The 25,774-nt window shown below is 62.1% G+C and overlaps 1 protein-coding gene across 2 annotated transcripts in view; it reads left to right on the top strand.

Annotated features, from left to right (window-relative positions):
• Positions 1-25,774, top strand: part of MAST1 (microtubule associated serine/threonine kinase 1) — a 45,624-nt gene that overhangs the window by 2,642 nt on the left and 17,208 nt on the right. Inside the window, exons 2-13 of one of the 2 annotated variants that reach the window (XM_044994874.1) lie at positions 4,983-5,014; positions 12,838-12,926; positions 14,874-14,949; positions 15,906-15,984; positions 16,324-16,484; positions 17,441-17,516; positions 18,891-19,100; positions 19,339-19,440; positions 21,432-21,564; positions 22,500-22,567; positions 23,932-24,017; positions 24,559-24,767. In XM_044994874.1, coding sequence (XP_044850809.1) covers positions 4,983-5,014; positions 12,838-12,926; positions 14,874-14,949; positions 15,906-15,984; positions 16,324-16,484; positions 17,441-17,516; positions 18,891-19,100; positions 19,339-19,440; positions 21,432-21,564; positions 22,500-22,567; positions 23,932-24,017; positions 24,559-24,767 — 1,321 coding nt within the window. Of the gene's footprint in view, positions 1-4,982; positions 5,015-6,876; positions 7,028-12,837; positions 12,927-14,873; positions 14,950-15,905; positions 15,985-16,323; positions 16,485-17,440; positions 17,517-18,890; positions 19,101-19,338; positions 19,441-21,431; positions 21,565-22,499; positions 22,568-23,931; positions 24,018-24,558; positions 24,768-25,774 lie in introns of those variants that run through there. The other variant, XM_044994873.1, reaches the window with a different exon arrangement.

Here is a 25,774-nt window from a genome sequence, read left to right as displayed (position 1 = left end):
GACCAAACGTGGGATGTTGGAAATTTGGATCCGTATTGTTTTTATGATGATTAGGTGTATTACGGTAGCACCGAGGAGCCCAGTCATGGAGCAGAACCACACTGGGCTGGGCCCTGCCCTGGGGAGACAAAGAACAGCAGGTGGATTCAGCCAGACGGGGGAGCCCCCGGGGAAAAGGATTCTCGGTGTTGCACCCGGGTTCCATCTCTGGTGGCCGAGCTCCTGGTGCCGGGCGAGATCCCAGATGCATGGCTGGCACTGTTCCATTTCGAGGGCTGCCTGCCTTCTGCTGGGGCCGGGTCGGGGGCCGGAGATGAGCGGCACCGGAAACGTGTGGCTGTTAATCTGGAGTGACAGGGCTCTGTAGGTCGGTGCCTCCGTCACCTTTTCGGAGCAGGGCTAAGCTGCGGGGGAGGAGGGGTCCTGCGACTGTTGGCTGCGGACTGCCTTGCCCCATAGGGCAAGCAGGGCCGGGTTTGCAGCCATGGGCCTGTGCTCTGGGGGGAAGTCTGAGGGGTCACCGCCTAAGCTGGGCCTGGCCCTGTTTGTTTTGTGGATGGGTCACACGCACACGCGCACGCGCTGTGGTTTTGGTGATGTAAATCCCTTGGCACTGTCTGTAAGAGAGCAGGGAGGTGTCAGCTCCAGGGTGCTGGCCAGATTGGAGCAGGGCAAATTCTCGTCACGATTTCCCCAGCGGTGTGAAGGGTTTTAATACATTTCCCGCGCTGAACGCCTGTCTTGTGAGGCCGTGAAGAAACCGGCCACACCTCGCCTCCAGAGGCGGCTGCATTTCTCCGCCGGGCGAGGGATTCCTGCATAAACAGCCCCTGCACCCTGCCCCGAAAGTGTCTGCTTCTCAGCACCGGACGATGGATCCCAGCATAAACAACTGCTGTGCCCCACCCCAGAGGTGGCTGCATGTCAGTACTGGGCAAGGGATCACTGTATAACCAAACCTCAGCCCTTACCCCAGAGGTGGCTGGCTTTCGGTGCTGGGTGAGGGATCCCTATATAAACAGCCCCCATGCTCCACCCCAGAGGCAACTACCTCTCAGCACTGAATGAGCAATACCTGGGTGTGCATATGTATCTAGAGCCTGAGTAATAACACTTAGGTCTTAGCATGCATGGATCACAATGTGCTCCACAAAGGACAGCTGTGTCATTATTCCCATTTATTAGATGGGGAAACTGAGGCACAGGGTGGGGTGGGCCCAAGCCTCCCCCACTGTCCAGAGGCAGAGCTGGGGGGTCAGTTACATGCCTGGGAAGTTGGAGTGGGGATGGGGGTGGCAGGACACAGAGTGCCTGGAAGAGGGATATGTGGAGGGGTGGGTCCATTGGGACATCAGGAGGTGTGAGCCCCACTGCTGGTGGCTGGCGGGGGGGAACGGCAGCCCCATAAGTGGTGGCTTTGGGGACTGGGAGCCTCAAGGCTGCTGGCTGTTGGTGGCACAAGCTTGTTGTATGTAGTCACGGGGGCTGTGACTTCTGTGTCTCCCACATGTGCCCCGTGGGGCCCAGTGGGTCATTGTGCAGGGAGTCTGGGGGGTTGGGGGGGCATTTGCAGGTGCTGTGTGTTGTGTTTGGGAGCTGGGGGCGCGGTTTGGGGGACTTGGGGCACAGCAGCTGCTGGTGCTGCAGGAAAGCCCAGCCCGGCCCCTCCCTGCTCTGGAGTGGCGGGGAAGGGAGAAATCTGCCCCCATCCCTAGGACGTCCCGAGGCTGCCAGCAGGGGGCGCTGTGGGGAGCAGGGCAGGAGCCCTGGCTGTGGTGGGGGGTGTTTCCTGGCTCCTCCAGTCCTGGCCTCTCCCGGCAGGGGGCTGGATTTAGGGTGGGGGCCCCATATTTTGGATAATGACCAGGTCCCAGCCATGCCCCCCCTCCATCCGTGTGGCGGGGGGAGGGGGGGGCGACTGTCCCTTTAAGGCCTGTGCGCTCCACACACTGCGGGGGAGGGGAGCCCACGGGTGCTGCAATGCGACTGGAGGCTCCGGGTGGCAGCGCCGGGGCCGATCCTGCTGGGGGCTGAGCGTCCTCCTGGAGGCCTGGACCCCAGGGGGCGAATTAACCCCTGCGGTGCCACCTCGGGGTGCTGTGGCTGATGGGCTCCTGGCCAGCCCTGGCCCCTGGGGATCAGTGGGGCGGGGGGTCAGTGACTCGGGTGGGGCATTTGTCTCCCAGCTGGAGTGGGCTGGTGGGAGGGAGCACCCCGGGGTGGGGGAACGGTGCACACGTGCCTGGGGGTGTTGTACACCCGGAGGGATTTGTTCTACGCACAAACACAGAGAAATGTTACACACACACACACAGAATTGTTCTACACACAGATACACTGAAATATCTCACACACCCGGACAAGGAATTGTTCCAGGCACACACAGCTGCAGCAGCAGTCACACACACGCTGGGCTGTGTTACACACACACACACACACACAGAGAATTGTTCTACACACAGATACACTGAAATATCTCACACACCCGGACACGGAATTGTTCCAGGCACACACAGCTGCAGCAGTGGTCACACACACACTGGGCTGTGTTACACACACACACACACGCTGAGCTGTGCCACACAAATGTTACACACAAAGGGAAATGCTGCATGCACATCATCGGAAATATGACCCACCAAGCGTGAGAAAGGAAGGTATATGTGGAATTGTACACAGGACACACGTGCACACACACCAGGGAGTGTGCCCCACAGACAGACCCACATGGGGCTGTGAGATTTCACACTTCCACCTTGCACGTTCTCACATGTGCACACTGTACACCCCTCCCCCCCATCATACCGGCATATTCTCTCCTGCGCTCCCCCCAGGGGACTTGCACTAACACCACCACTTCCTCTTCTCCCGCCCTCTCAGCCACACACACCTCTCGCACACCCGTGCCACTCACACCCTCTTGTGTTTAAACATCCTCACACCCTCATTCTCACACTCATGGCCAAATGCACAACCCACCCTCGTTTTCACACTCACCGACATTATTACACTCACCAAGGCATCCAGCCCCACACATGCACACCAACATGTAAACACACACATGAACAGATACACGTACACATGTGTGCACACACGCAAAGGCACACATGCACAGATACATACACAGCCACACACACCAACACGCACATACGCAAACACACACACACGCACAAACACACGCACACAGAGTTATTTTCCATCTCCCTGGGGGGCAGAGACAGGACAAGGGCCTGGAGTGGGTCCATCCCCTCTGCCCCGCACCAAGTGTCTCTTGCTGAGATTCCCTTCGGGGCCCCTGGCCCCCCAACCGGCAGGCGGCAGAGATGCCCCGGCCCTGCCCTTCCCAGAGCCGCACCAATGACAGGGCTCGCCGCTGGAATGGGGTGAATGGTTGTGGGGAGGGTGTTACGGAGAGAGCTGTTCTTTCAAGTCTTGGCTCGGGGCAGGGAGTAGGGCCTAGTGGTTAGAGCAGGGGGCTGGGAGCTAGGACGCCTGGGTTCTATCCCCAGCTCTGGGAGGGGAGTGGGGTGTAGTGGTTAGAGCAGAGGGCTGCAAGCCAGGACGCCTGGTTCCTACCAGCAGCTCTGGGAAGGGAGTGGGGGCTAGTGGTTAGGGCGGGGAGGGGCTCGGCATCCCGTGCCATTGGCCGCATCAGCCCCCTGCACGTCTGTTGAGCGAGGTGCCCGTCGGCCTCTGATCACACTATCAATTGAGGCTCTTGGAGAGATTTGATTATTTTTTTCCTGCTGGAGCCGAGTTTGAGACGCGTGGGCCCAGATCCTCCAAGGCGCTGCCCGGGGAGCGAGGTGCCGAGGTAGCTTTGAGGATCTGGGCCTTAGGGGGTTTGGGGACGGGGGGGCATGTGACATTTGCATTGGGAGCCGGGGGGCAGGGGAACAGATTCCCGGATTCCTTCCAGGATGGGAGCATCCCAGAATGTGTCTTCTGCTGAGCCCCTGGCGTGCCGGCTGCTCGGCTCCCAGGACAGACAGCCCGGGACTCAGACAGACGGGGGGGTCGCTGCGGCCTGCTAATCCAATCCGGGCCCTTCGCGGCCAGATGCCCCCCTGCCTGCTGCAGCAGCTGCTGGCCAAGCGGAGTCCGGGCTTGGAGGGGCGAGTCCAAGGGCGCAGGGTGGGAGGCTCAGCAGGGGGCGCTCTCCCCTCTGTCCTGAGCTCAGGGCGGTGCTAGGGGAGGGGGCGCTGCAGGGAGCGGGATGTGGGGGTCAGCGGGTGGCACTTTCCCTCGCAGTCTGCCCAGGTCAGCACTAGGGGGCGCTGTGCTGCAGGGAGCTGGCTGGGGGGACTCAGTAGGGGGCGCTCTCCCCTGCCGGGCAGCGCCGCCCCCAGTGCCAGGTTAGGGGGCGCTGGGTGGCTGTGGCCTTGTGGTCCTGGATTGGTTCTCACTGGGTTCGCTCTTGCTTGTATCCTACCCTGCCCCCTGCTGGTACAAGAGGACACAGAGTTTTCTTTGTATAAACAGCCCCCTCGCCCCACTCCAGAGGCAGCTGCATCTCAGTACCAGGCCAAGGGTCCCTGTATAAACAGCCGCTGGGCCCCACCCCAGAGGTGGCTGCATCTCAGTACCAGGCCAAGGGTCCCTGTATAAACAGCCGCTGGGCCCCACCCCAGAGGTGGCTGCATCTCAATGCTGGGTGAGGGATCCCTGTATAAACAGCCGCCGGGCCCCACCCCAGAGGTGGCTGCCTGTTGGTGCCAGGCGAGAGATCCCCATGTGTAGGAATTACTATTAATTATTTGTACTGTGGTGGCACCTAGCAACCCCGGGGGTGGGCCAGGACCCCATTGTGCCTTGTGCTGCACAGATCAAAACACTCCATGCTGTTCAGCCGAAAGGGGTCGTAGAAAAGAGATCAGCCCCGGGACAGCGTCACCTTCTGAAGATGATGCGGGGGACAAAATCCCCTCTGCCCCCCCTTGCCCCCCAGGGCCTAACTTCCCATCCCCCGTCTTGTTTTGCAGAAGGACCTGCCGTTGCCGCGGAAAAGCAGCAGGTGAGCCCCTTCCGCTGCGGTGTTTGTGTGTCCCGGGATTGGGGTGGTCACCCCCCCTCCCCATGGCCTGCGCCGGTCGCTGTCCCGCGCCAGACTTCGCATGGGACCGATCCAGGCGATTCCCACGCTGGCTGGCTGGGGCAGAGGGGAGCTACGACCCAGTCCATGGGGACGCGGCCGTGGGGCAGGGGTTAATCTGCCCCTCCTGGGTCACGTTGCTGCTTTGCCCGGGGTCTGGCCTGGCACATCCCAGGGGCTGTGCTGGCCTCCAGACCCATCAGGCCTCTTCTGGTCTTTCCTCCTCGCCTGGCTTTTGGGGGCGGGGGGTTGGTTTGGGGGTGGGGTGGGTGAGGTCTGGGAACGCACCAAGCCCTGCACACAACCAGCCACACGGCCCCCCACGTGTGCAATCGTCCACACGTGCTGTGTGCACAACCGCACCCTACACCCCAAGCTACACGGAGCCCCATGTGCACCTCACACATCACCACCCCATGCATGTCCCCAGACAGTCCATACAAAACCACCCCCCACGGACAAACTGAGTCACAGACACAACCCCGTGTACCCACGCTCCCCACCCACACACATAGCCCCATATATATACACACATCCCATATATACAACCATGCACCCAGCCCCATATATATACACACATCCCATATATACAACCATGCACCCAGCCCCATATATATACACACATCCCATATATACAACCATGCACCCAGCCCCATATATATACACACATCCCATATATACAACCATGCACCCAGCCCCATATATATACACACATCCCATATATACAACCATGCACCCAGCCCCATATATACACACACATCCCATATATACAACCATGCACCCAGCCCCATATATATACCCTATATACACACACAAATATACACTCATACAAAATATGGACAACAGCACAACACACACATACACCACAGATAAACACTCTATGTTTTGGGGGAGAGGGGCCTACATACACACACACACTGCAGTAACACAAAAGGTAACACCCACCACAAAACACGTACTGTATAACACACACACATCATAAACACAGGCACGCCCACCATGTACCCCCCCCAAACAGAAACACACAAAGATACACTCTAGTAACACCCACACACAACCTAGGTACCACACACACAAATACAGACCCACCCGCACCCGCACCGAGACGTGTCCTCTCAGAGATCACAGCTCTGAAATTCATGCCAGCCGCAGATGGCAAAGGCCCCACTGCACCCAGAGGCCCCCTGTCTCCCTACCCCCACTGCAGGGGCAGCCGGGGCTGCGTCTGTTTGTGTGTGTGGTACCTGTGATGTGTGTGTGTCACAGCCTGGAGAGTGCATGTGTGTGTGTGTGTGTTACTAGGGTGTATCTGTGTGCGTGTCTGTTGTCTGGGGTGTGCATTGCTGGAGTGTGTGTTCCTGGAGAGGTTGTGTGTGTGTGTTATATGGTGTGTGTGTGTGTCTATCTCCGATCTCCCCCCCACCCCAACCCTTCTCAGTGGTCCCTTTGCCTGAAACAGCATTTCCAGCTGCATCATCCCAGCGGCCCCGAGACCAGAGTTCTCCCCCCCCGCCGCCAGACACACACCCAGCCCGCTCCCCCCACCGCTCCCAGAGCCCCCCCGCAGACACACACCCAGCCCGCTCCCCCCACCGCTCCCAGAGCCCCCCCCGCAGACACACACCCAGCCCCCTCCCGCTCCCAGAGCCCCCCGCAGACACCCAACCAGCCCGCTCCCCCCATCCCAGCGCCCCCCCCGCAGACACCCCCCAGACCAGCCCCTCCCCCCGACACACCCCCAGCCCGGCCCCTCCCCGCTCCCAGCGCCGCCCCCCGCTCCCCGCTCCGGCTTCTCGGCAGCCGCTCGCCGCGCTCCGCGCTGGGCTCGGCCCCATGGCGGCCCCGGGGGGCGATGTCTGAGCCCCGGCGCCCGGCCCCGGCCGAGCTCCCGCGGCCCCGGAGCCTGGACGGCAGCATGTTCCGCCGCACCAAGAGGTACCGGGGCCGGGACACCTGCCCCCCCCGCCCCATCCTCAGCCCCCCCCCGCCCCATCCTCAGCCCCCATCATCCTTCCCCTCCCCCCATCCCCCCATCCTCAGCCCCCCTCCCTCCATCCTCCCTCCCTCCCCCCATCCTCAGCCCCCATCATCCCTCCCCCGCCCCCCATCGTCCTTCCCCTCCCCCCATCCTCAGCCCCCCTCCATCCTCCCTCCCCCCATCCTCATCCTCCCTCCCCCCATCCTCAGCCCCCCATCATCATCCTTCCCCTCCCCCCATCCTCAGCTCCCCCCCGCCCCATCCTCAGCCCCCCCTGCCCCATCCTCCCTCCATCCCCCCATCCTCAGCCCCCCATCATCCCCCTCCCCCCATCCTCAGCCCCCCCCTCCATCCCCCCATCCTCAGCCCCCCTTCATCCCTCCACCCCTCCCCCATCCTCAGCCCCCCAACAGCCCCCTCCCTCCAGCCTCCCTCCTTCCCCCCATCCTCAGCCCCCCTCCCTCCTTCCCCCCCTCCTCCCTCCACCCCTCCTCCCTCCCCCCATCCTCAGCCCCCCATCATCCTTCCCCTCCCCCCATCCTCAGCCCCCCATCCTCCGCCCCCCCCCACCCCCCCCCCTCCATCCCCCCATCCTCAGCCCCCCATCATACCCCTCCCTCCATCCCCCCCTCCCCTGACCCCCTCCATCCCCCCATCCTCAGGTCCCCATCCTCCCTCCATCCCCCCATCCTCCCTCCACTCCCTCCCCCATTCTCAGCCCCCCATCATCCTCCATCCCCTCCCCCATCCTCCCTCCATCCCCCATCATCCCTCCACCCCCTCCCCCATCCTCAGCCCCCCATCATCCTTCCCCTCCCCCCATCCTCAGCCCCCCTCCCTTCATCCTCCCTCCCCCCATCCTCAGCCCCCCATCATCCCCCTCCCTCCATCCCCCCATCCTCAGCCCCCCATCATCCTTCCCCTCCTCCCCCCATCCTCAGCCCCCCATCATCCTTCCCCTCCCCCATCCTCAGCCCATCATCCTTCCCCTCCCCCCATCCTCAGCCCCCCTCCCTCCCTCCCCCCATCCTCAGCCCCCCATCATCCTTCCTCAGCCCCCATCCTCAGCCCCCCATCATCCTTCCCCTCCCCCCATCCTCAGCCCCCCTCCCTCCATCCCCCCATCCTCAGCCCCCCATCATCCTTCCTCAGCCCCCATCCTCAGCCCCCCTCCCTCCATCCTCCCTCCCCGACCCCCTCCCTTCCCCCATCCTCAGCCCCCCTCCCTCCATCCTCCCTCCCACTCCCTACATCCTCAGCCCCCAATCATCCCCCTCCCTCCATCCTCCCTCCATCCCCCCATCCTCAGCCCCCCATCATCCTTCCCCTCCCCTGACCCCCCCCATCCTCAGGTCCCCATCCTCCCTCCATCCCCTCCCTCATCCTCCCTCCATCCCCCCATCCTCCCTCCATCCCCCCATCACCCCCTCCCCCATCCTCAGCCCTCCATCATCCTCCATCCCCCTCCCCCCTTCCTCAGCCCCCCCTCCATCCCCTCGTCCCCCTCCTCTCTCCATCCCCCTCCCCCATCCTCAGCCCCCCATCATCCCGTCCCCATCCTCCTCCATCCCCCTCCTCCCTCCATCCCCCCTTCCTCAGCCCCTCATCACCCCCCTCCCCCATCCTCCTCCATTCCCCTCCCCCGTCAGTCCCCCTCCATCCCCTCCCCCATCTCCTCTGTCCCCCTCCCTCTCCTTCCTCAGCCCCCCCATCATCCCTCCTTCCTCTCTGTCCAGATCCTTCCATCCTCATCCCCCTCCCCCGCCATTCTCCCCTTCCCCATCCGCCCCATCCCCCATCATCCCTCCTTCCCCTCTGCCTGATCCTTCCATCCCCATCCCCTCCCCTCCCTCCCCAAACTCTCCACCCTCCTCCTCCATCCCCATCCCCCCTCCGTTCTCACCTCTCCATCCCTGTCAGCCCCCTTCCTCCAGCCCCTCTGCCTCCCTCTTCCTCACTATCCCTCCATCCCCAGACACTCCCCTCCCTCCCCATCCACCCCCTCTATCTATCTACCTATCTATCTATCTATCTATCTATCTATCTATCTATCTATCTATCTATCTAATCTCACATACTCGGCTCTGTCTGAGTAACAGCCCAGATCCACCCATCTCCTTGGCCCTCCAAGCTCTGCATCTCGCTGGGGTGGAGGGGGGCAGCTCTGGGGTCTGAGGGTTGTTCAGGATTTCCAGCCCCTGCACCCTGGCGCCTCCTGTCTTAGGGGTCGAATAGTGTATGAGGGGGAGGGGCTAGAGACATATCTTGGACTGACAGCGAAGGAGAGCGGCCGTCCCCAGCCACCTCTAGCCCTCTGCCCCCCAGCCACCCAGCCACCCACCTGCCAAGTGCTGCCTGGCTGCTTGGAGGGGCTGTGGGGAGTGGGGGGCAGGGCCCTTTGGGATCAGTCTGGGGAGGGTCGGGGGAGAAGGGTGTGGAGCCGAGGTGGGCACCTTTGGGGGAATTACACCGTGTGTGTGTGTGTGTGTGTGTGTGTGTGTGTGTGTGTGTGTGTGTGTGCAAGAGAGGAACAGCTACTGGTCCCTGGAGGGAGTGTGTGCTACTCCATGTGTGTGTTGTTGTGCAGTATAATTGGTGTTTGTGTGGTAGTGTGTGGTGGGAGAAGGGCTGATACATGGCTGCGCATTCACTAACACATGTGCACACACTGATGCACATCCTGACACGTTCACACATGCACTGACACACACTGACACGTTCACGCACGCATACGGGCACGCACTGACGCACTCACGCGCACTGACGCACATGCACTTGCTGACACATTTGCACACCACTGACACACACTGGTCTGCTTGCACATGCACTGACAGGGGCCTGCTCCATTGAGAGCAACCGCCTGGGTCCCACCCATTGTTGGGTTTAATGAGCTGCTTGACCGGCTGCATCGCCATGGAGACAGGAGACAGACAGACAGGGCGTCTCCATGGAGACAGGAGACAGATAGACAGGGCGTCTCCATGGAGACAGGGCTTGGAGACAGGCAGACACCAGCTGCACAGGAGACAATACACACACAGGACACACACACACACGTCCTGAACCACGCTCAGAGCCAGACCTGACCCGGACACAACACACACAGCCACTCACACCCCCCCCCCGCCTGACGCCAACCCCCCACCCAATCACACCAGACAGATCTCGCTCACACCCAGCCAACCAGACGGGAGGCAAACGCACAACCACGCACACGCTGAGACACAACAGATCTCGCTCACTCTGGCTTCTGACACACACACACACCTACACACTCAAACACACTGAGCCACCAGGCAGACTCAGACTCTGTCGCACAGGCACAGCCCAGACACAGATGGAATATGTGACCCTGAGAGCGGGCTGTGGGTCAGGATTGAGGGGCACCGGCAGGGCTGGGGGTGGGGACGGGGGCAGCCCAGGGCTGGGCTAGCAGGGGGCTGCGGGTCGGGAGTGAGGGGCACCGGGAGGACTGGGGGTGGGGGGAGCCCAGGATAGCAGGGGCTGCGGGTCGGGAGTGAGGGGCACCGGCAGGGCTGGGGGTGGGGGGAGCCCAGGATAGCAGGGGCTGCGGGTCGGGAGTGAGGGGCACCAGGAGGACTGGGGGTGGGGGGAGCCCAGGATAGCAGGGGCTGCGGGTCGGGAGTGAGGGGCACTGGCAGGGCTGGGGGGAGCCCGGGGGCAGGATGGCAAATCCCAGGCCTCCCTGACCAGCAGCGAATGGCCAGCGCCGTGAATCCCGTTGTGGAGGAGGAGGCTGCTGGTTGTAGCGGTGGCTGATGGTTGTTTCGAGATGGCTGCGCAGGCCCCGGTCCTGGGGGCTCTGTGTCCAGGCCGCCTCCCTTGGTCCCAGGCTGGCACCAGAGTCACTAGCCACGGGCGCCCTTCCTAGGGGGTGGGTCCGTCTGCTCAAGCCCAAGCTGCAGGCGGTGGGAGGAGCAGGGCACAGGCACCAAGGGGGCTGAGGCCAGGCTGCTTAGGGGATGGGACAGTTGAGGGTTTGGCAGTTGCCGCATCATGGCCTAGACATGGCTTCCCCGTCCAGAGCTGGGGGTGGGGTGGGGGAATCGCCCCTGCAAAGAGCAGTGTAGGGTGTATGACACATGGCTGAGGATGCTTGTCCCAACCTGGCTGTGTCACAGCAGAGGGGAGCAGCCAGCATTCCCATAATCCCCTGCTCTCCCTGGCTCGCTCTGCCCCCTTTCCCCGCCATGGGTTCCTGACTCTGAACCCTACTGATAGCCAGTTACATGGCAGCGCCGTGAAGTGTGACACAGTCTGTGTGTGGGCCGGGCTCTGCTACCAGAGCCCAGCAGCTAATAAATAATCCTCAGCGGGGCAGGTACATTACCCCAGAAGAGGCAGCGGCTAGAACCCAAAGCTGATGGTGCGCGAGAAAACTGCCAGTGAGAGATTGGTACGGCCACAGCTCTGCCGATGCCCCTCACTCCCGACCCGCAGCCCCTGCTAGCCCGGCCCGGGGCTCCCCTCAGCTCTGCCGGTGCCCCTCACTCCCGACCTGCAGCCCCCCGTTATTCCAGCCCTGACCCCCAAGCTCTGCCAGTGCCCCTCACTCCCGACCTGCAGCCCCTGCTAGCCCAGCCCTGGGCCTCCCAACTCTGCCGGTGCCCCTCACTCCCGACCCGCAGCCCCTGCTAGCCCAGCCCTGCCCCCCCCCACAACTCTGCCAGTGCCCCTCACTCCTGACACTCCTCTTCTCCATCTTTGTTTATTGCACCTCAATCCTGATTTATCTCTGGGTTTTTTTGCGGGGGAGGAGGTCAGGACTCCTGGGTTCCATTCCCAGCTCTGTCACTGACTCCCTGTGTGACCTTGGGTGAGTTACCTCATTCGCCACCTCGGCCACGAGCCAGCTCTGGGGTGGAGCCTGGCAGCTGGGTAGGAGCCCAGAGCAGTGGAATGTGGGTGATGGGGCTGGGGGAGGGGGAATGTCAGGGCTGGATAATTTAGGCAGGACCCTGGGGTCAGCTTGTGAGAGACGTCCTGGAATCTGTTCCGGAAAACACAGCACAATAGTGAGGGAATAGAACCCAGGAGTCCTGGCTCCCAGCCCTCCCCGACCACTAGGCCCCACTCCCCTCACAGAGCTGGAGATAGAACCAGGAGTCCTGGCTCCCAGCCCCCCCCCCGACCACTAGGCCCCACTCCCCTCACAGAGCTGGAGATAGAACCCAGGAGTCCTGGCTCCCAGCCCCCCCCCAACCACTAGGCCCCACTCCCCTCACAGAGCTGGAGATAGAACCCAGGAGTCCTGGCTCCCGCCCCCCCCCCCGACCACTAGGCCCCGCTCCCCTCGCAGAGCTGGGCACGGATGTTGTCACACGTTCGGGAGGAGGGCAGCACAGATGTCGTCACCTGGCGTCTGTCCCTGTCACTGCCCCGCCCCCAGCTGGTCTCGATCCATTTTGTCCTTTCCCGCACTGGAAATAGCACAGAACAAACTCCAGGGCCCAGACGAAACAGAGATGGGAATGGCTGGGAGGGGCCCTACTGCTTAGTGTGGGGGCAGGGGACTGGGAGCCAGGACTCCTGGGTTCCATCCCCGGTGCTGGGAGCGGAGCAGAGCTCAGGGTTTCTAGTCCTGGGCCAGAGGGGGTAGAGAAGACCCCGAAGAGGAGCTGTCTCTTGAAAGTCCCTTGATGACATGCTGCCTTTGGGGCTGGGGTCAGACCCCATTGCCCCCGAGCCCCCGAGCCAGCCCACTGAGTCCTGTCCCCCCTTCTCTTGTTCCTTCCCTTCTCTGCAGCTGCCGAACCAGTAACAGGAAGAGCCTGATCCTGACCAGCACGTCCCCGACGCTGCCGCGGCCCCACTCCCCCCTCCCGGGTCACATCGGTGAGTTCCCCCAGCCCGGGACTCCATCCATCCAGCGTCGTCCCAGCCATGCTGCTCCGTAGCCAGCAGGGGGAGCGCTTGCCCGAGGCATCACACCCTCCAGGGGTGGTTCCCTTCCCTCGCTGAGCCAGCCCTGCCGGAGCCCAGCTGGGCCCGGGGCTGCTCCCATCACCCAACGGCTGCTCAGCTCTTCGTCTGGCTCCATCCCTGGAGCCTTGTGTGTGGCTGCCCGTCTGTCCATCCGCCCGTCTGTCTATTCATTTATCACAGCGTCCATCTATCTATTCATCAGTCTAGCCAGCCAGCCAGCCATCCATCCAGCCATCTCTTTCAGTCCATCCACCCACCTCTTTCCATCCATCCATCCATCCAACCATCCAACCATCTCTTTCAATCCATCCATCCATCCATCCAACCATCCATCCATTTCATTCCATCCATCCATCCAACCATCTCTTTCAATCCATCCATCCATCCAACCATCCATCTCTTTCAATCCATCCATCCATCCAACCATCCAGCCATCTCTTTCCATCCATCCATCCATCCAACCATCCATCCATTTCAATCCATCCATCCATCCAACAATCTCTTTCAATCCATCCATCCATCCAACCATCCATCCATTTCAATCCATCCATCCATCCAACAATCTCTTTCAATCCATCCAGCCAGCCAGCCATCTCTTTCAATCCATCCATCCATCCATCCATTTCAATCCATCCATCCATCTCTTTCCATCCATCCATCCATCCATCCACCTCTTTCCATCCATCCATCCATCCAACCATCCATCCACCTCTTTCAATCCATCCATCCATCCATCCATCCATCCATCCATCCATCCATCTCTTTCAATCCATCCATCCATCCATCCAACCATCCATCCATTTCAATCCATCCATCCAGCCATCCAGCCATCTCTTTCAATCCATCCATCCATCCATCCATCCATCCATCCATCCATCCATCCATCTCTTTCAGTCCATCCACCCACCTCTTTCAATCCATCCATCCATCCATCCAACCATCCATCCATTTCAATCCATCCATCCACCTCTTTCCATCCATCCATCCATCCAACCATCCATCCACCTCTTTCAATCAATCCATCCATCCATCCATCCATCCATCCATCTCTTTCAGTCCATCCATCATTTAAGCAGTGTAGCTATCCTTTTGTCCATCCACTCATCCATCTGTCTACCAATCCATCTCTCCATCCATCCATCCATCCACTGTCCACCCCACTACAGTCCATCCATTGATTCTTCTGTCTTTCAGATCATCCATCCATCCATCTCCAATCCGTCTCTCCATCTAGCCTTCTGCCCATCTATCTACCAGTCTATGCATTTGTCCATTCTTCTGTCAGTCCATCCATCCATCCATCCATCCATCTGTTTATCTATCTGCTAATACAGCTGTCTGGCCATAGACAGATTCTCCATCCACCCATCTCTTTCTCATGCCCCCATCACCACTTTCTCCAACCGCCAACATCTTTGCCTGGCATTAGGGGAAGGATAGCTCAGTGGTTTGAGCATTGGCCTGCTAAACCCAGGGTTGTGAGTTCAATCCTTGAGGGGGCCATTTAGGGATCTAGGGCAAAAATCTGTCTGGGGATTGGTCCTGCTTTGAGCAGGGGGTTGGACTAGATACCTCCTGAGGTCCCTTCCAACCCTGAGATTCTATGACATGCTGTAATGAATTTAGGGTTACAAAATGTCTATTAAAGCTTACAAAAGTATTAGTGCCTTCCACCCCATTGGCTGCTCTTGGGAGGAAGTGGGAACGGCAGCCTATAACGATGTAGTCCACCCCTTGTGGCTCTGCCCTCTATGGGGGAAGCATTTGGTGTTGGTGGCAGCGGTGGGATGCTGTCCGTCGGGGGATCCTAACATGCTCTATGTCTGTCTGTCGTCCCCTGCTCCCTCTCCCTCGCAGGCAGCAGCCCCCTGGACAGCCCGAGGAACTTCTCGCCCAATGCACCCGCCCACTTCTCCTTCACCTCCTCGCGCAGGTAAGGGCTGTGCCGCCCCCTTGGTGCCAGCCTCTGGGGAGTGGAATGAGTTTACCAGGCCTCAGTCCAGTTCCCAGGTGTCTTCATGATAAACAACCTTCTCCCCCCACAGCTAACTGACACCCTCCCACCTCGCCAGCAGCCTCAGCACAGAGACCGGGGCCTGAACTGGCTCTAGAGCTGGGGAGAGAACCCAGGAGTCCTGACTCCCAGCCCCTCCCCCAAGCTCTACCCATTACACACTACTCCCCTCCTATATCTGGTAATAGAACCCAGGAGTCCCGGCTCCCAGCCCCCCACCGCTCTAACCACTAGACCCCACGCCCCTCCCCGAGCTGGGGAGAGAACCCAGGAGTCCTGGCTCCCATCTGATCCCCTGGCCCACGCAGGAGGCTGCAGCTGCCGCTCCCTGCTCTGATTACAGCCCTGGCCACCCACACCAGCCCCTGCCAAGAGCCTGGGGAGAAATGGCGCCGTCTCCTTCTGGAGCAGCTGGGCACCGGGGGGCTCACCCGGCCGGCGGGTCCTGGCATCCCTCGGCTGAACCGACTGGTGGGAAGTGCCCACGGGGCGCGAGGGCTCTGTCCCTCCGCATGGCGCCTTCCCCATGCGCCCTGGCGCGGGGACGGGGCGAGGGTCCTGGGGAGCCTGCTTGGGCCGAATCCAGGAAGGGAGTGTGAGCAGGACTCCTGGGTTCTCTCCCTGGCTCTGGGAGGGGAGTTAGTTAACACCCCCATCGTTCCCACTGGCCCCATGTGTGACCCCCGAGCCCTTAGGGGTCCCCATGTGGCTCTTCGGGTGGGGCACTGCCTGGCACCTCTGCTCAGCCCCGTTCTCCCCCATCCCACATGCCAGGCAGCAGCTCCGAGCCCCTGGCATGGGGGCGGCTGGGCTGGACGGGGCTGGGGCTCTCGGGAGACGGGATCCCCTCACGCTCCGCTCTTTGGTCCCCTCAGGGCAGACGGGCGCCGGTGGTCTCTGGCTTCCCTTCCCTCATCCGGATATGGAACCAACACGCCCAGCTCCACCGTGTCGGTGAGTGTCGTCCCCCCCGACGGGCGGGTAGGGCCGGCCGGCGCGTCCCCTGGCACAGCGCTGGCCCCTGGCGGTCAGTGCTGGGCCCCGTGCGGCGCTCGGGGGCCGGGGCTGCAGGGAGCAGGGCGGGGTGTCACCAGGGGGCGCGCGCCTCACTCTGCCAGGGCTGGTTTCGGCGCAGCACTAGGGGACGCTGTGCCGCAGTGATAATAGGGCGTGGGAGTCTCTTTCACTTCCCCTCCCAAGCGGCGGTTAATTACCTGACACGCCCCACCCCAGAGGTGGCTGCACCTCAGCGCCGGGTCCCTGGCTAACCCTCCTCTTTCTCTCCCTCCCTAGTCGTCCTGCTCGTCCCAGGAGCGGCTGCACCAGCTGCCCTACCAGCCCACCATGGACGAGCTGCATTTCCTCTCCAAGCACTTCGGCAGCACCGAGAGCATCACGGACGACGATGGGGGGCGCCGCTCCCCCGCCGTGCGCCCCCGGTCCCGGAGCCTCAGGTACTGCAGGAGCAGAGGGGACGCCCCCATCTCCTCCGGACTCCCCCTCCCCCAGCGTCTGTTCCCTTCCCCTGGGGCGGGGGTCACATTGGAAGCTTGCAATGGAAATCTGTCCGCAGCCGGGGCAGGGGGCGCCCTCCCCCGGCCATCGGTGCTGCCCCAGCGAGGTGCTAGCACAGGGGTTGGCAACCTATGACACGCATGCCAAAGGCGGCACACATGCCAATTTTTACTGGCATGATGCTGCCAGCTGGGGTCCTGGCTGCTGGCCCCGCTCAGCCCGCTGCCGGTGTAGGGTTGTGGCCACCAGCTCCTTGCCAGCCGGGGTCCTGGCTGCCGGCCTGGGTGAACAGAACCCCAGGCGGGCTGAGCGGGGCCGGCGGCCGGGACCCCGGCTGGCAGGGGCTGGCTCAGCCCGCTGCTGGTGTGGGGTTCCGTCCGCCGGCCCCTGCCAGCCGGGGTCCCTGCTGCCGGCCCCACTCAGCCCGCTGCCAGTCTGGGGTTCTGTCGGGGGCCCCTGTAAATGGAAAATCTATTACTGGCACGCGAAACCCTACATTACTGAAGACTTGGCACGCCGCTTCTCAGAGGCTAGCGGGTGCTGTGACGCGGGAAGTGGGGGCTCAGGAGGGGGTGCTCTCCTCTCCAAGCCAGTGCTGAGCCCAGTTCCCCAGCAGGGTGAGCGGGAGCGGGAGCGGGGGCTTAGCAGGGGGCGCTCTCCCTTGTGCAAAGCCTTTCTGGTGTAACAGCTACCAGGTCTCCACCCCAGAGGTGGCTGCATCTTAGCTGCTGGATAAATGACCCCTGTATAAACAACTCCCGCGCCCCACCCCAGAGGTGGCTGCATCTCAGAGCCGGGTGGGTGGTTTCTGGGAGGTGGGAGGCACTGGGGGGAAACACGGGGAGGCACGGAGATGTAACACCATGTGACTCCTCCCTCCCTCCCTGCCCTGCAGCCCGGGCCGCTCCCCCTCCTCCTACGACAACGAGATAGTGATGATGAACCATGTGTACAAGGAACGGTTCCCCAAGGTATGCGGGGGGGGGGACAGGCCCTGAGGGCAGTGCAGGGGACAAGGGCCCAGGGAGTGGGGGGGGGGTCCGGGGGCCTGGCAGAATCCAGTGGGTGGGGGCCCAGGGGCGCAGCAGGGTGGGGGCCTAGGGCCTGGCAGAGTCCAGCGGGTGGGGGCCCAGGGGCGCAGCAGGGTGGGGGCCTAGGGCCTGGCAGAGTCCAGCGGGTGGGGGCCCAAGGGTGCAGCAGGGTGGGGGCCTAGGGCCTGGCAGAGTCCAGCGGGTGGGGGCCGGGGAGCAGGGGTGGGGCCCGGGGAGCAGGGGTGGGGCCGGGGGAGCAGGGGGGGGGCCCGGGGAGCAGGGGTGGGGGCGGGGGGAGCAGGGGTGGGGGCCCGGGGAGCAGGGGTGGGGGCTGGGGGAGCAGGGGGGGGGCCCGGGGAGCAGGGGTGGGGCCCGGGGAGCAGGGGTGGGGGCTGGGGGAGCAGGGGTGGGGGCTGGGGGAGCAGGGGTGGGGGCTGGGGGAGCAGGGGTGGGGGCCGGGGAGCAGGGGTGGGGGCTGAGGGAGCAGGGGTGGGGGCCGGGGAGCAGGGGTGGGGCCCGGGGAGCAGGGTGGGGGCTGGGGAAGCAGGGGTGGGGGCCGGGGAGCAGGGTGGGGGCCGGGGAGCAGGGAAGCCCTGTGCCCTGCTGTGGGATTCGCCAGCGAAGCGCTGACAGGCCCTGGCCGGGGAGAGGCCTCCGAGGTCCCTGCAGCGCCCGTGGCCGAAGCTCCCGGCTGTGAGTCTCTGGGCGAGGGGGGTCGGGCAGGACCCCAGCCCCCCACCCCCACAGCCGAAGCCTCTGGGGGCTCCTTTGGGAAGGGAGCCCTCTGGTGGCGAAACGTTGTACAACCGCTGCCCGCTCCCTCCGGGGATTCCAGGGGGGATCCCAGGGAGGTCAGAGGGGGAACCCGCCCCCCCATTCCCCTCAGTCTCTCGTTCACCCCTGGGACCAAGAGCCAGAGGTCTGGGGGCGTGTAGCCAAGGTTGGGTTGAGACAGGCCAGATGACGCCTTCCGGACTCCTGGGTTCCATCTTGCCTCGGGGAAGGGGGGAGTGGGGTCTAGTGGTTAGAGCATGGGGCTGGGAGCAGGACTCCTGGGTTCTGCCCTGGCTCAGGGAGGGCAGTGGTGTATAGTGGTTAGAGCAGGGGGCCGGGGCCAGGACTCCTGGGTTCTGCCCTGGCTCAGGGAGGGCAGTGGTGTATAGTGGTTAGAGGAGGGGGCCGGGGCCAGGACTCCTGGGTTCGGCCCTGGCTCAGGGAGGGCAATGGGATTCCTGCTCAGAGCAGCCTAGTCTCTGGGGTAAACTCCCCCCGGTGCCAGCTCAGTAGAGTCGCCTCATCCCCCACCCCGGGCAGGCCACGGCGCAGATGGAGGAGAAGCTGCAGGATTTCGTCACGGCCTTCGAGCCGGACAGCGTGCTGCCCCTGGCCGACGGGGCGCTCAGCTTCATCCACCACCAGGTGATCGAGCTGGCCCGGGACTGCCTGGCCAAGGCCCGCGAGGGGCTTATCACCAGCATCTACTTCTACGAGCTGCAGGAGAACATGGAGAAGCTGCTGCAGGACGTGAGTGGGGGGCGGCGCTGCCAGCGGGTGTGGAGCAGGGGGGTGACGGGATCACAGGGATGCGATGGGAACAGGAGGGTGCTGGGAAGTGGGGTGATGGGGGAACAGGATGAGGGCCCTGGGGGTGATGCGAGTGGTGTGGGGGGGCGATGGGGGCGGGGCAGGAGGGCAGGCTCTCTGGGGCAGGCCCAGGACCTAGGGCCGGCCTGGGCTGCCTCTTATCACCCCCACCCCCCAGGCCTACGAGCGCTCGGAGAGCCTGGAAGTCGCCTTCGTGACCCAGCTGGTGAAGAAGCTGCTGATCATCATCTCCCGCCCGGCGCGGCTCCTGGAGTGCCTGGTGAGGGCGGGCGGGAGCACGGGGTGGGCAGCTGCCCCCCACGCTGCTGTGCCCCATGCTAGGGGCTGGGGCTTTCCTCTGGCTCCCAGCCCTGCTGCCCGTCAGAGCAACGTGCTGCTAGCATCCCTGCACTAACCCTAAACCCTGTGCCAAGCCCCCGCTCTAACCACTAGCCCCCGCTCCCCTCCTAGAGCCGGGAGAGAACCCAGGAGTCCTGGCTCCCAGCCCCCCCTGCTTTAACCCACTAACCCCTGCTCTCCTCCCAGAGCCGGGGAGAGAACCCAGGAGTCCTGGCTCCCAGCCCCCCCTGCTTTAACCCACTAACCCCCGCTCCCCTCCTAGAGCCGGGGAGAGAACCCAGGAGTCCTGGCTCCCAGCCCCCTGCTCTAACCACTAGCCCCTGCTCCCCTGCTAGAGCCGGGGAGAGAACCCAGGAGTCCTGGCTCCTAGCCCCACCCCTGCTCTACTCACCTCTCTTACTCCATTGTGTGCCTGTCCCCATCCCCCCTGTGCCTGCCCCCCAGCCTGCCCCTACCTCTCTATGTTCTCCCCATAGCCATCCCCAAATCTGGCAGCTTGGACCACCCATGCCAGCCAATCCGATGGCACCCAGCTGGTCGCCCTGACAACAGCTGTGCTGGCCAGTGATTGGGCTGCTGCCTTGGCCCAATGGCGAGCAAGCTCGCAGCAGGGGGCAGTGTGGCATTGGCCAAGGCAGGTTGCTGATGCGGCCTGTTGCTGTGGCAACAACCATCGCTGCCCAGTTGCTAGAGGGCCGTCATGGCAACAGAGACAGGCAGAGACATCCTCCAGCTGGGATCTCCCCTGCCCCCCCCCCATGGGGTTATGATGTGGGGAATAGGGGTGGGCATGTAGGTAGCCCCTCTGCCCTGCACCCCGAGAGCCCCAGGCGTCTGACTCGCCAATCAGTGTGTGAACCCCCCTTCGCCCAGGGACGTGGGGCGGGGCGACCCGGGCGGAGGGTCTGGCAGCTTCTGAGACGGTGACAAAGGACACAGCTCTGTGTCTGTGTGTGTGTGTGTGTGTGTGAGAGAGAGAGAGAGAGTCCCCTTACAAGCACCCAAAATACATCCACCAACAAAGACACCTGAAACACAACCACACACACCCCAACATCCGACACACACAAGGGGAGCTCTGTGTAGCTCGAAAGCTTGTCTCTCTCACCAGGAGAAGTTGGTCCAAGAAAGGATGTTTCCTCACCCACCTTGTCATGCTACACACCCCAACACACATACACACCTGAAACACAAATACACCCCCTACACATACACCTGAAACAGACACGCACAAAAAGGGCAGGGGTCGCTTGCTGGAGGATTATCTGCTACATGAAGTCTTTAAATCAGGATTTGGGGACTTCAACAGCTGAGTCAAGGGAGAGAATTATTTCAGGAGTGGGTGGATCGGCTTTTGTGGCCTGCATCTTGCAGGAGGTCAGACTAGATGATCATAATGGTCCCTTCTGATCTTAAGTTCTATGATTCTATGAAATACCTGAAACGGACATAGAGACACACCAACCGCCCCTCCCCCCAACACAAATGTGCACAAATGCCTGCAGGGCCTGACCTGACACACCCACACCCCTGAAACACACAAAGGCACAAACACCTGATACACGCACAGAAATGCCTGATGCACACTCACTCACACACACGCCCCTGATACACGCGTACAGGCTGATGCAAACACTGGCACCACACCCGCAGTGCCCCCTGCTGGCTGTCCCTGGTTTGCCAGCAGGAACGGGTGAGTAGACAGAGCCCCAGTGCCCCGCTCCCACCCTGCTCGCTGACCCAGGATGCCCTGCGTGCAGATCTGTAGTTGGGGCACCCCTCCCCAGTGCCTGCTCTCGGACACAAGGGGAGCCCTGGGGTGTCTCCTCAGCCCGCAGGGTCTCTATGGGGGTGCCCCACCCCGCCTGCCCGTTAGTGACGGGTCTGGGTGGCCGTGCTGGCATCTTGCAGGAGTTTAACCCCGAGGAGTTTTACCACCTGCTCGAGGCGGCTGAGGATCACGCCAAGGAGGGACACCTGATGAAGACGGACATTCCCCGCTACATCATCAGCCAGCTGGGCCTCACCCGCGACCCCTTCACAGGTAACCCCGGCAGGGGAGAGGGGCACCGGGACCAGTGCCCTCTGTGGCCAGGCCTGTGCTAGCGAGCATGGGTGGCTGTGACTGCATGCGTGTTGCCATTGCACAAGTCTGTATGATGGCATGTGGGTGTTTGCATGTGTCTTAGCATGCACATGTGCGTGATTGCAGGTGAGTGTGATTGCGTGTGTGTTATTGAATGTGTGTGTGTGCTGTTGCACATTGGGGTGTGACTGCATATGTGTTAGCATGCACATGTGGGTGTGTGACTATGCATGTGTTAGCATTCATGTGTGTAAGATTGCATGTGGCTGTGTGACTGCCTGTGTGTTAGCATGAACATGTGTGTGTAATTGCACATTGGTGTGCGATTGTGTGTTATCATTCATGTGTGCTAGTATACACGTGTGTGTGATTGCATGTGGCTGTGTGACTGCATGTGTGTTAGCAGGCACATGTGTGTGTTGCACATTGGTGTGACTGTGTGTGTTATTCATGTGTGTTAGCATACACATGTGTGTGTGTGATTGCATGTGAGTGTGTGACTCTGTGCATTAGCAGGCATGCGTCTGTGCTTTCATTTCTATGTGTGTTAGCATTCACATGGCTGTCTGAAAACATGCATGTATTTGCAACTCTGTGCATATGTCTATATGCATATGTGTGACTGCATATGTGTATGTATGACTGCATGTGTGTTTGCAGCCGCATGTGCATGCCTGTATAACTGCATGTGTGTATCTCTGTGTGGGACTACACGTGACTATATTTATGTTAACATGCACACGTGTGTACGCGCCTGCCTTGTCTGGGACTGAATGTCCGTGTCTATCCCTGTGCGTATGTCCATGGGTGTGTGTGCGTGTGTGTGTGGCTGCCCGCGTCACCCTTTCTGGGGGCTCCCATGACCCCTCTCCTCAGTCCATGTTTCCCCCCAGACATGGTACATCTGGAGGAACACGACAGCGGTGGCTCCAACACGCCTGAGACAGACGAGTTCACGGAGGTAAGTGCCCACCCCCAGGTGTGCAGACAGCACACGGCCATCAGGGGTCCGAGCCATGGGGGGTGGGCAGCATGTGAGGGCTGGGTCTGGTGCCCCACGGCTCTGGATCTGTACTGATGGGGTCACAATAATGTGGGGGGGTGACGAACTGGGAATGTTCTTAATGCTTTCGGTGAATACGGTGTTGGTGCCTCAGTTTCCCCTAGGCAGTTCTTAATATCTAGGTGGGGGGATCAGGGGGTGTGATTGCTGCAGAGGAAGGGGCCAGTGCACCTAAATGCCTGACACTCTGTCTCCTGGCAACTGATGGCCTGGGCCCCTCCCCGCAAGGTGCCAACTGAAGGTGTTGGAGACAAAGGGATCAGGTGACCTCCTGGCCCGGGAAAGGGGCTGAGCAGCGAGGAGGGGCTGGGGGGGGTGTGATTAGTCTCCCGAAACAACATACACAGCTCACCCAAGAGACACACACACCCGTCCCTGTCACACCCCCTCCGAGAACCAACCCTCAAAACAACACAGTCCACCCCGGACACGCACAGTCCAGCATGCAGCACCAGTCACACAAGCCTAGAGGGACACAACCCCAGAATCGACACACACACTCACCACTGTCACACAGCTCCAGAGCAACGACCCCCAAAACAACACCCCTGCTGAGACACACAACTCCAGAAACACACTCCTCACGGACACACATACCACAGCCCCAGAAACAAACAACACGCAAATGCTGCCGACGGTCACACACCCCAGGAGGACACAGCCTGAGAAACAACATCCTCCCATGCAGAGACGCACACTTTCCACAGACACACACAACCCCAGGAACAATACAACCCATCCCAGACACACGCAAACACACTCACACTCCCTGCGGAGCCACCTCCCTCACAGACACACAACATCTGAAACACCACACTCCTCACAGAGCCATCCCCCCCCACACAATCACACACCCCTACAGGGACACAACTTGGAATAACACACACACACACAGATACACAACCCCAGAAGTAACACACACACACACACTGGACACAGACACGCACACACAGATACCCAGACCCAGAAACAACACACCCCATAGACCCACTCCACCAGGGACACCCAGCCCCACAGCTACACACACAAACACAACTCCCAGCCCCCTGAGCCCGTGCGCTGGGCCGAGGCTGCCCCGGCTGGCTTTAGCCCAGCATGGGAACACCAGGCACCCAGTGCTCTAGGAGGAAGTGGGGTCTAGTGGTTAGAGCAGGGGGCTGGGAGCTGGTGGGGCCAGAGGGCTGACATTGGGGCTGGATCGGGGGGGTGGGGGCTCCCTCTTTCCCACCCCTACCCTCAGTGATGCGGGTGATTTATTCCAGGGCCGGGGAGCTGCCCTGAAACACAAGAAACCACCCGGAGAAGGGGACTTTGAAACCATCAAACTTATTAGCAACGGAGCCTATGGGTGAGAGAGTGTTGCAGGAGGGGTTGACCCCTGACCCGGGGCCCCTCCTACGGCCATGGCCTGCACCCCTTGGGGGTCCGGGGGAGGCAGAAGAGATTTGGCTCCTTCCCTCACAGCCCCATTGCTCTATGGGGGGGGGGATCAGCACCCCCAAACCCGCCCCCAGCGTCACAGAGAATTTGAGGGGAAAAGGGAGAACCCTGGACTCCTGGGTTCTGTCCCAGCTCCGAGGCAGCAGTGAGGTTGAGTGGTTAGAGTGGGGGAGGACTGGGTGTCAGTCTGGGTTCTCATGCCAGCCCTGGGAGGGGAGTGGCTAGAGTTGGGGGGTTGGCTCCAGGACTCCTGGGTTCTCGCGCCAGCCCTGGGAGGGGAGTGGCTAGAGTTGGGGGGTTGGCTCCAGGACTCCTGGGTTCTCGTGCCAGCCCTGGGAGGGGAGTGGTTAGAGTTGGGGGGGTGAGAGGTTGGCGCAAGGACTCCTGGGTCCTCGCCTGGCCCCAGTGGCTGGCGCTGGAGCCGGAGCCGAGCCTGTGCTGGGTTTCAGGGCCGTGTACTTGGTGCGGCACAAGGAGACCCGGCAGCGCTTTGCCATGAAGAGGATCAACAAGCAGAACCTGATCCTGCGGAACCAGATCCAGCAGGCGTTCGTGGAGCGGGACATCCTCACCTTCGCCGAGAACCCCTTCGTCGTCAGCATGTTCTGCTCCTTCGAGACCAAGCGGCACCTCTGCATGGTCATGGAGTATGTGGAAGGTACGGCGGGCACGCCTGGGGCTGGGGGGTGGGGGGGCACGCCTGGGGCTGGGGCACGCCTGGGGCTGGGGGAGTGGGGGGGCACGCCTGGGGCTGGGGCACGCCTGGGGCTGGGGGGGCATGCCTGGGGCTGGGGGGCACGCCTGGGGCTGGGGGGGCATGCCTGGGGCTGGGGGGCACGCCGGGGGCTGGGGGAGGGGGGGGGCACGCCTGGGGCTGGGGGGGTGGGGGGGCACGCCTGGGGCTGGGGCACGCCTGGGGCTGGGGCACGCCTGGGGCTGGGGGGGCACGCCTGGGGCTGGGGGGGTGGGGGGGCACGCCTGGGGCTGGGGGGGGCACGCCTGGGGCTGGGGGAGGCACCTCCGGAGCTAAGGGGTCAGGAGGGCATGCCTGGGGTGGGGGGGCACTTCTGGAGCTGGGGGTGGGGCAGGGTGGGCACACCCGGGGTGGGGGACCACCAGCAGCCCTGAAACTGGCTCCGCTGCCCACTATGTCGCACTATGGTGGGGCTGCCTAGCAGTGTGTCGTGTCGCAACACGGTGACGTTGCGTTGTGATGTGGTGGGGCTGCCTAGCAGTGTGTTGTATCACCACACGGTGGTGTCACGACATGGCGGAGCAGTGGCGGTGTCGTGTCACAACATGGCGGTGTTGTTGTGACACGGTGGAGCTGCCTAGCAGTGTGTTGTGACGTGATGCTGTAGCGTGTTGTGTCACAACGTGGTGGTGTCGTGACACGGTGGAGCTGCCTAGCAGTGTGTCGTGTCACAACACAGTGGTGTTGTGTCGTGATGTGCCCCTTCTGCGTAGCAGTGACACGTCCCAGCATGGTGGTGTCACCTTGTGACCTGCCTTCTCTGCGCAATGATGTGGCCACGCCATGGTGGTGCTGTGTCGTGCCGGGCTGTCTCTGCAGGGTGGTGCGGCGTGACACGGTGGCGCGGCATGATGTGCTGACTGCACAGCGGGGTGATGCCATGTCATGCGGCACTGAATTGACACGGGGGG

This window comes from Mauremys mutica, chromosome 20, assembly GCF_020497125.1.
Source record: "Mauremys mutica isolate MM-2020 ecotype Southern chromosome 20, ASM2049712v1, whole genome shotgun sequence".
In the NCBI taxonomy this organism is placed as follows: Eukaryota; Metazoa; Chordata; order Testudines; family Geoemydidae; genus Mauremys; species Mauremys mutica.
This window is presented reverse-complemented; position numbering and strand designations above follow the sequence as displayed.